The 11,953-nt window shown below is 42.8% G+C and overlaps 3 protein-coding genes across 3 annotated transcripts in view; 1 reads left to right on the top strand and 2 right to left on the bottom strand.

Annotated features, from left to right (window-relative positions):
- Window positions 1-3,008, bottom strand: part of LOC136445587 (uncharacterized) — a 58,753-nt gene extending 55,745 nt beyond the window's left edge. Inside the window, exon 1 of the mRNA XM_066443677.1 lies at window positions 2,859-3,008. Coding sequence (XP_066299774.1) covers window positions 2,859-2,889 — 31 coding nt within the window. The 5' untranslated portion in view covers window positions 2,890-3,008. The remainder of the gene's footprint in view (window positions 1-2,858) is intronic.
- On the bottom strand, window positions 22-2,819 carry LOC136446371 (uncharacterized). The gene is made up of 4 exons (XM_066444716.1): window positions 2,813-2,819; window positions 2,471-2,661; window positions 1,653-1,827; window positions 22-573 (listed from the first exon to the last, which is right to left on the bottom strand). Exons 1-4 carry the CDS (start codon window positions 2,817-2,819, stop codon window positions 74-76), a joined length of 873 nt encoding a protein of 290 aa, XP_066300813.1. The 3' UTR covers window positions 22-73.
- Window positions 3,009-4,176: 1,168 nt separating the features above from the next.
- Window positions 4,177-7,224, top strand: LOC136445588 (uncharacterized). The gene is made up of 4 exons (XM_066443678.1): window positions 4,177-4,326; window positions 4,514-4,704; window positions 5,547-5,721; window positions 5,922-7,224. The coding sequence occupies exons 1-4, from the start codon at window positions 4,296-4,298 to the stop codon at window positions 6,416-6,418; spliced, it is 894 nt and encodes a 297-aa protein (XP_066299775.1). The 5' UTR covers window positions 4,177-4,295; the 3' UTR covers window positions 6,419-7,224.
- Window positions 7,225-11,953: the final 4,729 nt, after the last annotated feature.

Here is an 11,953-nt window from a genome sequence, read left to right on the forward strand (position 1 = left end):
AAACGGAGCATATGATAAAAATGTCATAATCTTCCCCCCCAACCTCTGCTTGGAGAGTAAATCGAACAAGGATTCACTTGGTGCAGACCACACAGGTCAGCTCGTAGCCACTGATGTAGGGCCCACAGGGAAGAGAGCCACACTGCGCCTCCACTAGGTACAGCAGGGCTCCGTTGTCGTTGACAGACGATCCTGGCACGAGGTTGGGAGCTCCGTCCACACAGACGAAGTTCTTGCTGCTCTGATGGGCGTGATTGCTTGACATGAGGTACCCGCTGTACTCCTTACTCCACCCCTGGGGACAGGACAGGCGGGCGGGAATCATGACGTGTGCAGACCGGCCGGCCACGTGACACGCCGAGCAGGGGACGTCGTAGTCTTGAGGACTGGCGATGGACTCCATGTTGTCAGTGGTGAAGTATCCAGCACTATTAACCTGGTACTCTGTCCCGTACATGAAGCTGTTGTGTTGAAAACCGGACACTGGGTTGTTCCACTCCACACCTTCCAGGGGCAGGCACTGGTAGTCACTTCCTCCTCCGTAATGGTTGAACCAGCCACTGCCGGCAACACCTGTGAAAAGTCTTAGTCTTAGTCTTAAATATACTGGGAAAAACCCACTATGGGGCATCATACCCAGGGTGCACGGCTAAGTGCGGCCGGTGGTGGAAGTGGTGCTCAACAAAACAGAACAAAACAATGCAAAAAAAGTGAAATACGTCTACATTTATGTGTGAAATATAATATAAGAGTGTTGGCCGCCTTAGCAAACATAACGGGCTACAGGGAGGTGGGAAGGCCCATGTGTTGGGCCAATACCGACCTGAATTTCGGCAGTGTTGATGTTGTGACTAAATTGGAAGGTAAAATGTTCCATTCTACTATTGTTCTTGGGATGTAGCTGCCTCTGTATGTGTCAGTTCTGCAGTAGTGAGTCTGGTATCGGAGCGGATGTGTGGATGAATTTCTGAATCCTGATCGAACTTCGCAGTATGTTGGTTTATCTATGGGTGAGCTTTTTTGGCAGGATAAGAACATGGAAACCATGATCTTTGTTGTAAAAGTCTGACCTGAGATAACGAGGAAGACCCAACGGCGGAAAGATCGAGTGAAATACTTGAAGGACGATGTGGTGCAGTTGTAACGGCAGGGCGTTTGACCCAGAACCCAGAGGTCCTGTGTTCGAATCCCCTGATGCCATCGATGTTGTGCCCTAAACACTTAACACGACTTTTCTCACTTCACTCTGGAGGAAATGAGTACCCAGCTACGGTTAGGGACGTCCCACTTGATAAGACGTTAAATAGAGGTCCCGTGTTTGAGGAGAGCCACATCTCGAGAATGTCAAATAACCTGCCACACTTATCGAAAAGAGGAGGGGTCCTTCCCAGTGTGAGTGGATCAACCATTCCGCCTAAATGTAAACGGTGTAGAGAATTTTCCAAGCAGCCTTCGTAACTCTTGCTTCTATTGAGCTTGCCTAAGCTTGGTGTTTCTGACTTTCTGATCTTTCTTGGAGAAGAGATGTTGTTCAGTGAGCGTTAGTTTAGTGCCTAGAAGTGCACTGAGCAAACTCGTTCAATCAAAAGGCTCCAAAACAGTAGCTAAGGACGATACTGCTTGGCAAAGGTATTCTGTTATGTTGGACCTACCGGAATAGACGGTTTCGGCGTTTTCCCCGCATTGCTCCCTCCCCCACCGCACGTACACGTCCCCGAAGGACGGCGTCAGGTCGGCCTGTCTCCGCTCCCTGTGCGCCCCGCCCGCAGCAGTGTCGTTCCGTCGGTCCTCTGTACCAGGCGAGGCCGTCAGGGCAGGGCGGATGGTCTGTTGGGTGGAGTGCACAAATGATACTGCCCAAGGAATATCAATGCCTCACGCGCAGTGATATATGTGAAAATGCTTGTATTCTTGAATCCTTCGTGACGTCTTTCGTTGCTTACGTTACCTATTCTTAGAAGACCAGCGTTACAATGAACAAAATAACAAACATGAGAAGTAAGGTAAGTCTGTAGTATTATGTACACAAGTAAATATATGCAAGAGGAGCAAATAGAAACAGGTAGTCCGTCTCCTTAGACTAATCATATGTAACGGTACGTGATTCGTTCATTTCATTGTTCTCATTCTCGTCACTAGGACAATCAAATGCAATGGCCTACTGCACGCATCGTGTTACAAGAGGGCTCTCATAGAGAAGAGTTTTACCAAGTTCGTTTGCAAACGTAACAGACGGACAAAGCAAGCGAACTGCAGGTGACATACCCATACGTTAACGTCACGTTTGCTTGGTTCTATGTGGTTCTGTGTTTGGTAACAACCTGGGGAAGGGCCGGTGTCTCCTTACGGAAATACCTGGCAGGCTGTTGCGCAGTTGTGAGTAAAGTACAAGTTCGATTCTTTGAAATCATTGAAGCTACCGTGTTTTTTTTTTCCTCTTTCGATTGAAATTATTGAATCAGAACCTTACCACGAGGTTCCTGAGCTCAGTCACCTCCTGCTGCAGGTCTGACATGGTGACGTAGACCAGCGGCATGAGGACGGCGCACACCAGCACCCCGCCCAGACAGCCTCCCGCCAGGAGCACCAGTCCCGTCCGCCGCCCGCCCTGCCTCTTGTACGGCCGGGTCAGGCCCAGGCCAGCCAGGGAAGGGGCAAAACCTGCATGGATAGAAAGAAAGAGACGAAAGTTAAAGGAAAGAGCCTTGAAGTTCCTCTTTTTCGGCAAAGTGTAATCAGTAACAGAAGGGGAAGTAAAAGAGTTTAAAAAACAAGTTGCATGCTATCTTACATCAAAGAATTGTAACGGAACGGGTCATCAGAAGATTTGGAATAGAAATTTTTGATATTAAACTCACCTTGGTCCATGACAAGTTTCTCCGAAGACATTTTCACGGCACCGACGGCGCAAAGTTTGATTCGAAGGAGGAAATAAAAAGATGTCGCAATCCAACAGGTGGTCAAGTTCTACTGTGAAGGCGAAATGAGGCGATGGAAGAAAGCACTCTTTAAGGGGAGGGGGGGGACCAAACTCTCGGGGGAAAGTAGTCGTGAAGTTCGCTGGTCGGCGCAAAAATGTTATCTAGCGGGAATGAGTAGTATTTGGTTGTGTAGTTCGTCGTGTGTATCATACATTCAACAATGCTTCTTATCTATAGACGTTTGTGCATTATTTTTAGAGTTACTTAGCACCCCTATTGTCTTTCATGGTTCAGTCCTCATGTCCTGGCTCTCTGGTTGGTCAGGACAGACATAGGAAACGCAGTGTCTCATGGGACGTGTAAAATAGCGGTGATCTGGTAGAGCAACACAATTGGTGAGTAATTCGTAAGGCAGACCCTGATTAGTTGGAAAGTTTGTCGAACCAAAAAAATGAAAACCCATATAATATGTGTATATGTTACTGGCCTGTTATAAAGGGCTAGCAGCAAACAAACGTGAAGTTGTTATGTCGATCAGTCACGCATGCTACCTTCCTACAATAACGTCCATGTGGCAACATTACATATATGAGCGATGGCATTAATCTCCAAGCAGATCTCCATGGTGCGCCGAAAATCGTATATATGCTAGCCAGAGAAGCTCCGGCCAGCCGGTAAGCTCCAATCCGCCCCGTAGCTTCTCTGGCTAGCATATATACGATTTTCGGCGCACCGTGAAGATGTTACTATGGCATACCCACTCTCCTCAATGTCCTTGCTCTCCTTTATCCTGGGATGCCGATTTGTGTGCTTCTTCCAGACCGACCAGTGGCGCCCACCCTTCATTCACGGCCTCACCTGGTGCAGAGGACTGACGGAACGACACTGATGAATTTTCGTTCTTTGGTTCGACAAACTTTCTAACCAATCAAGGCAACGTGTTGCTCTCCAAAATCACCGCCATCTTACATATCCCATGAGACACTGCGTTTCCTATGACTATCCTGACCAACCAGAGAGCCAGGACATGCGGACTGCACCATGAATGACATTAGGGGTGTTCGATTATTCTACGAAAGAATGCACTAATGTCTCTGAATGAGGAAGATTTTCAAATGCACACAAGAAACTACACAAGACAAAGTACACAACCAGATAGTAACGGAAAATGCTAGATAACTTTATTGCACAGAACATCAGGCCACACATGTACTCTTCCTCGAGCCCCCCCCCCCCAGCGGTTCTTACAAAGTGCTTACTTCCATCAACGATCGCCTCATTTCGCCTTCACAGTAGAACTTGACCACCTGTTGGATTGCGACATCTCTTTATTTCCTCCTTCGAATCAAAGTTTGTGCCGTCGGTGCCGTGAAAATGTCTTCGGAGAAACTTGTCATGGACCAAGGTGGGTTATCACTGGAAAACCTTTTAAAATCAAATCTTCTAACCCGTTCCATTATGATTATTCAATATATAAGATAGCGATTTGTTTTTTAAGTTTTTTACTTCCTTCTGATTCTGATTACACTTTGCCGAAAAAGAGAAACGTGACAGCGCGTTCCTTTAACTGTCGTCTCATTCCATCCATCCAGGTTTCGCCCCTTCCCTAGCTGGTCTGGGCCTGACCCGGCCGTACAAGAGGCAGGGCGGGCGGCGGACGGGACTGGTGCTCCTGGCGGGAGGCTGTCTGGGCGGGGTGCTGGTGTGCGCCGTCCTCATGCCGCTGGTCTACGTCACCATGTCAGAGCTGCAGCAGGAGATGACCGAGCTCAGGAACCTCGTGGTAAGGCTCCGACTTCATGTTTTCAGCCGAACACAAAAAAAAAACTGTAGATTCAATGATTTCAAAGAATCGAACTTGTACTTTACTCACAACTGCGCAACAGCCTGCCAGGTATTTATTTCCGTAAGGAGACACCGGTCCTTCCCCAGGTTGTTGCCAAACACAGAAGCAACCAAACGTGACGTTAACGTATTGGTATGTCACCTGCAGTACACTTGCTATGTCTGTCACGTTTGCGAACGAACTTGGTGAACGCTGCGTGACGATGCCCCTCTTGTAACACTATCCGTACAGTAGGCCACGCGTGAAGAAGAATGCTAGCCTCTACCAGGCTCCACAGATAGCATTCCAGAGGAGTTAGCTGGTCAGGGAGTACAGTTTGCGACCTAGGGAGCCTATCGGGAGTCGCCTAGGCCTTCTTCAAACGATATAAAAGTAAACCATACATTATTCCAGCAAAAGAACTAGCTCAGCGCTTAAGATTGCTATAGCCTGACGGGAAGTAGCTACTGACAGGATGATCCTGTCAGCAGTAGAAAAAATTTGCACTGCTGTCAGGATCATCCTGCCAATAGCCTCAGGCTTAAGTCATAAACTCTAGATCGCAAACAGTACTAGTACTCCCAGGCCAGCAAACTCCTCTGGCATGTTATCTCTCTATTTGACCAATTTCTACTATTTTTCCAGCGACCTGGTAGAGGCCAGAATAATGGGTCTATGACGAGAATGGTAACAATGAAATGCATGTCACGTACTGTTACGGATCATTGGTCTGTGGAGACGAACTATGTGTTTCTACCTTCTTCTTTTGCTCATATCAACTTGTGCACATAATACTACAGAGCTCCCGCCCTGCCCCAACGGCCTCGCCTGGTGCAGAGGACCGACGGAACGACGCTGCTGCGGGCGGGGCGCACAGGGAGCGGAGACAGGCCGACCTGACGCCGTCCTTCGGGGACGTGTACGTGCGGTGGGGGAGGGAGCAATGCGGGGAAAACGCCGAGACCATCTATGCTGGTAAGTTATGAAGATAAGTTATGAACTTGCAAGTCACTTGCAGATGTTCTGTTTATGTTTTTTTGAATTCATCCTCAGATTTCCAAACATTGTACTGTAGATACCCTTGATAACCGGACCCACATTCCCAACATTTTGAATTTCAAGTAGCCAAATGCTAGTACAACTATTAACGTGCTGCTTTTGGCTCATTTTCACAGGTGTTGTGGGAGGTGGATATCACCACCATCACGGAGGAGGAAGTGACCACCAGTGCCTGCCCATGGAAGATGTGGAGTGGAACAACACAGTGGCTGGTAATCAGCACGGGAGCTACATGTACGGGACAGAGTTCGAGCTTGGCGCTGGATACTTCACCACTGACAACATGGAGTCCATCGCCAGTCCTCAAGACTACGACGTCCCCTGCTCGGTGTGTCACGTGGCCGGCCGGTCTGCACACGTCATGATTCCCGCCCGCCTGTCCTGTCCCCAGGGGTGGAGTAAGGAGTACAGCGGGTACCTCATGTCGGCTCATCACAGCCACTATAACAACAAGAACTTCATCTGCGTGGACGGAGCTCCCAACCTGAGGGCAGGATCGTCTGCCAACGACAACGGAGCCCTGCTGTACCTGGTGGAGGCGCAGTGTGGCTCTCTTCCCTGTTTGCCCTACATCAGCGGCTACGAGCTGACCTGTGTGGTCTGCACCAAGTGAACCCGTCTTTGATTCAACTGGCAACATTATCCAAAATCATTTGCCTTCAATGTCTAACGTTTTAGAGTGTGCTTGTGTGTTCGTGTTTTCTGTGTTAAACAGCAGTGAAGGGATAGATCTCAAATAGTTCATAGTATTCCACTACCCAGGAAGTTGATGACTTAATTCTAGTGGCGTTTGTTTGTGTGTGGATAATATAATCTTCTTTTTTTTAAATATACTGTGACAGTAGTGAGCCAGCCTTTATGTGTACATTTGTACACATTCTACTTTTATGATCATCGAATCAATTATTAGATACGTTGCTGGTACAGATTGTCTAAGTGATGATTGGATAATGCTTGATTCACGATGCATACAGAACTGTGTAAAAACTATGCATTTGTACTTGGCCTTCCAGGTAAAGAACAGAGGTGTTAGGCTTGAAAGACAAATTTTGAGATCTCAAAAGTTCTTGATTTTTCTGGCTAAGTTGAAGTGGAAGCGTTTGGGTATCACAGTTTGTTACATGTTGACACAGTTGCTTTGCTCTTTCACTTGTACACTCAATTCATGTATAGACCTTCGATTTTATATACATGTGCTTGTCCAGTGGTGAAGGTGGGCATATACTAGAACGCTGTGTGTGAAAATAACATAGGCAGTAGGAAAGAGCTTACTGGGGTGAGGTGTGGCAAATAATCTATATTTTTGTTTTATCTTTTTTTGTATTGACGTATATGTAACCATGTTCCGATTGGCATACTTAGCGAGTTAGCGTGTGTGGCTATTGCTATGGGTTGATTTAATAAACTTTGTGTGGTCAATTCCTTGTTTGGACTGTTGTTCAATGTCATAAGCAAGCAGGTTATGTGATAAGCAAGCATGACAATTCAGCCTAATGTTTCGGTCCCATTTCCAATCCGGCTGGGCAGCTTGTGGGAATATGATATGAGAGACAACAAGAGACACAAATTATAAAAGAATTACTCCTAACCATATGGCCATGTATTATGTATTTTCTTGATGTAGATTTTCTTATTTTTCGTTTTCGCAAACAGCCCGGCCGGGCCCCGGGTTGGAAATGGGACCGAAGCGTTTACTAAATGGAACATAGTCAAACTGCTGAACAGTCTTTATCTATCTTTATCTTACTCTTTGTCAACTCCGTGGGCCAAATCCAGTACCAGCACTCGCCTGTATGCGGCAGGAACTGACCGTTGAAGCGAAGCTGAGCTAAGACAGGGATGGCTGCAAGGATGGTCATTTTCCGCGCATCCCAAAGTCTGTCTCCAAAATCACCGCCATTTTACACATCCCATGAGACACTGCGCTTCCTAAGTCTGTCCTGACCAACCAGAGAGCCAGGACATGAGGACTGAACCATGAAGGACAGTAGGGGTGTTTAATTACACACAAAAAAAGAATGCAGTAACATAGCTGAATAAGAAAGATTGTTAAATACACACTTGAAACTTCATAGGACAAAGTACACAATCAGATAGTAATTAAAAGGCTAGATAACTTTAGTGGATAGATCATCAGACTACACATGTACGCCCCACCCCCAGCGGTCCTTAAAGAGTGCTTACTTCCATCGCTTCATTACGTCTTGACATGGTGTCAATCAACACGGGTGGCGCAATGAAATGCTGCGCGAAAACGAGGCTCAACACAGGGGTTTCGCAATGGATGGCGGGTACCCGGAAGTGGTGCGCGCGGTATATTTAAATCGGGGAGGCTTTTGGTAGCGGTAAACATGATCTTATGTCCGAATCAGGAGTCTTCTGCGTTACTATTAGGTGGATACTACTTTGGACGCTACTGAATAGCCCATTTTGCTAATAAAAATCATCTTGCAGAATGATATACTATAGGTTTGGGAGCTTTTATGCTACAGTATATAGAAATTAATCCATTAACCTTCTCTACTACCAAGGAGGTTAAAATTACAAAATAAGATAATAGATCTTACTTCAAGGGACTAATCCGTAACAAAATCTAATTCAAAGTGCAGAAAAAGAATAAGGTCAATGTCTCAAAGTAAGTCAGAAAAGAAGAAAAACACTGTTTGTCGTTTGTCTGTATGGTAAACCTTTCTTGAAATTAAGATCACATTCACTGCCAATTCCAATAAAATAATAAAGAAACTAATTAACATCTTGAATTTGCTATACAGTAAAGCCAAGTTTCAGTTGCAAGGTAACTTTTTGTTGTTGAACCTTAACATCTCTCTTGATAATCTTTCCCTTCATGTTAAACAAAAATACAAACAGCACTTACTAACTGGCCAAATCTTCCTAATATGTTACTGGGTGCTTTTATTAGTGACATGCTTATTGGTGACATAGTAAACTATGTGTTAGTCCAATAACACTACATGTATTCAGCATGATTATTGCACATTTATCAAAAGAAATCTTTACAGCATTGTTGTTACTGTTTGTTGCCTCACCATAGTCGGGGCAAAATCAGATGCAAAACAGATACAGACTTTTGTGTTTGTTAATCTACAATAGGAAAAACACCTGACAGTATTGCCCTAAGCTGGCCGTTTAACACTGCAAAAGGTTGGCACAAATGTAGACAAAACACAGCAGCACTATCAGTAAAAAGTACCTTCAGCTCTGAAGAAAACATTGGCTGATTTCATACATCCTATGCATGTTGTAAAATTGGCACTTAATTCATAGATTACTCCAACTATACTTACCTAAACAGCATTCTATTACAGGTAAATGCTTATACATTGAATTCTTGATGTCAGACATACAAGTTCAGTTGAGGTATGTCACAGACAAAATCAACAAACTGAAAATATCAATGACTTTCATATAGATAACTTTTAAATACACTGGCCACAATAGTAGTGCTTTTTAGTGCTATATACACAGTTTATCAATGGCTATAATCATAAATAGTTTTTTTTTTCCATTAAAGGGTAACATCTCAGCAACAAGTTAATTATCATAGTTAACTATAAGAAGGAAGAAAAAAACACAAAGTTTTTAAAGTAACAGTCATAAAGGGTCTTTTTTATATGCAGAACAGTACAAGGGGAAATATTCGCAGAGATTTATTTAGCTGTGTTCGCAGTTGAAACTGCCATACAGGGTTTTCTGTAAAATGGTGAATGTTCTATGTGGCTTTAAGTCTGCGGTGAAGAGGTCAATGTGAAAAACAGGAACATCAAAACAACTGCAAAAATTTCCCCTTTACAATATGTTTTCATAAAAATACATTGTATATGGGACAACTTTACAGCTTAACATATAATTAGCCAGATTCTCAAGATATCACAAAATCTATTAAAGAGGGTGCATCATCTTATCCTACAATATAAGAAGTCTTGAGTTAAACTTGCTTCCACAGCAGACACCATCTGAAAGAAAAGAATATATTTCACATTACAAAGTTTACGAGTACTTTAATATGATATATTCGTGTGGGTACTAGTACCCCTTCCCACTGATCCTCGACGATGGGGAACAGCCATCATACTAGTACATTGCTTAATTTCATTCAAACTGAGGAAGTACCTAAACAAAATCATTGAACATAATTTAAACCTGTTCCTCAAAACAAAAGAAAGGAAAATTATTGCTGGCCAATGATACAAAGCACTCACTACAACACATAGATGATCATTGAATACTTTGTATTAGACCCTTCAATACTAACAGTCACCATACACGACTTAAATTTGTCAGACACATGTACTAATATATCCATGTGTGAACGGTGCAGGACAATTGCTTGGCATTTTTTCGATAATCATTTCATAAAATCAGCATGATATCTGCAATACTTAGTACTTCACTGTTTAAAAATGCTTTGCTCGCTTATAGCCTGTAAAGCAGAGCTACATAATACACTATAGTCAACATGCTACACCTAACAAATATAACGCCATTACTTTTAATAGTAATATTCCCCTGATTGTATTGAAGATACAAGTACTAACGACCTAAAATACTGAAGGAAATCATGAAAATTGCATATCATTTCCTGTTGGGCGGATATTGAACCAAACACACTTGTCAATCTGTATATCAATATGGCTCACCAACTAACATACATGAATACAGTAGTCTTTATTTCTTGATCAAATGCATAATATTTGATTGATTATCATGTATATGATTAAGAAAGATGAGTACTAATGACTTATACTAATTTGGGGGAAACAAAACAATTCAATACTTGCCTAGGGAATATTAAAGTTACCACATTTATGATAATTTGGTCACCCATATTTACATGTCCTTTCAAAGTCTTTATTTTCTTAACCAGATCATGGATTGATTTGATATTTCACCACAAGCTGGAAAGATATATGTACCAATGCTTCTTTCTACTTTTCCAAAAATCAGACATGGTTTTATGATTCCGGGGAATTTTTGAATGGGTATGAATAACATAACAAATGGAAAGTAGGACAAGTTCCAAAGCTTATATTTTGTCATCAAAATCATGGATTGACTTGACATTCCCATATAAGTTGTAGGGATATAGGTACTATTGATTCTAACTAGTTTTTCAAAAATCAGACATGCTTTTATAATTCCGGGGAATTTCTTAATATGGGTGGGTGTCAACAAGTATAGAGGTTAAATTAAGGTCAACTTCAAAACTGTATATTTCATCATCAAAATCAGACATTAACTTCATATTCCCATATAAGTTGTAGGGATATACGTACTAATGATTGTTACTGTTTTTCCAAAAATTTTTCCCCAATTATAATTCCGGGGAATTTTTGAATGGGACTAGGTGTCAATGATGTAACACCTGAAAAGTAGGTCAACTTCCAAAGTGTATATTCTGTAATCAAAATCATGGATTGACTTGAAATTCCTACATAACTTGGGGATATATAAGTACTAATGATTCCAAGAACTTTTCTCCAAATCAGACATGTTCTTATATTTCCGGGGAATTTTGGAATGGGACTAGGTGTCAATAATACAACACCTGAAAAGTAGGTCAACTTCCAAAGTGTATATTCTGTAATCAAAATCATGGATTGACTTGGCATTCCAATATAAGTTGGCGTGATATAAGTACTACTGATTATTACTACTTTTTCCAAAATCTGACATATTTTTATAATTCCGGGGAATTTTTGAATGGGGCTGGGTGTCAACAACATTAGAGGTCAAATCAAGGTCAACTTCCAAACTGTATATTTCTTCATTACCAGCATATATCAACATCAAATTCCCATGTCAGTAAGAGGGTTATATTGACTACTGATTCCTGCAATTTTGACAATATTTACATTAGTTGATCACATTCTGGGAGATGTTAACATGTTAACACTCCAGTCAAGTGGGGAGGGGGGCTGATGGACACAATGACAACTTGTTTAGTTATTTTCTCATGATCGGCTTGGCTGATTGACTTCAAATTTTCTGTGTATGTAGGGTCTATCTAGCTGTGACAAAGCGTCGAATTCAATTGAAGCTAAGTATATCTATAATCATTTAGGACTCTGTTTAACACCTCCAAAGGACAAAATATTCTGTATCTGGAGATAGAAAACGCGAAAGAAGG

This window comes from Branchiostoma lanceolatum, chromosome 12 (assembly GCF_035083965.1).
Source record: "Branchiostoma lanceolatum isolate klBraLanc5 chromosome 12, klBraLanc5.hap2, whole genome shotgun sequence".
NCBI lineage: Eukaryota > Metazoa > Chordata > Leptocardii > Amphioxiformes > Branchiostomatidae > Branchiostoma > Branchiostoma lanceolatum.

Excerpts from the sequence above, each read along its gene's own strand:
- LOC136445588 (XM_066443678.1), top strand. The coding sequence starts at position 4,296 with ATGTCTTCGGAGAAACTTGTCATGGACCAAG. Across the intron at positions 4,327-4,513 it reads GAAACTTGTCATGGACCAAG|GTTTCGCCCCTTCCCTAGCT; the intron begins GTGGGTTATCAC and ends CCATCCATCCAG. Across the intron at positions 5,722-5,921 it reads CGCCGAGACCATCTATGCTG|GTGTTGTGGGAGGTGGATAT; the intron begins GTAAGTTATGAA and ends TCATTTTCACAG.
- LOC136446371 (XM_066444716.1), bottom strand. Across the intron at positions 1,828-2,470 it reads CTGAGCTCAGGAACCTCGTG|ACCATCCGCCCTGCCCTGAC; the intron begins GTAAGGTTCTGA and ends TCCACCCAACAG. Across the intron at positions 574-1,652 it reads CGCCGAAACCGTCTATTCCG|GTGTTGCCGGCAGTGGCTGG; the intron begins GTAGGTCCAACA and ends GACTTTTCACAG.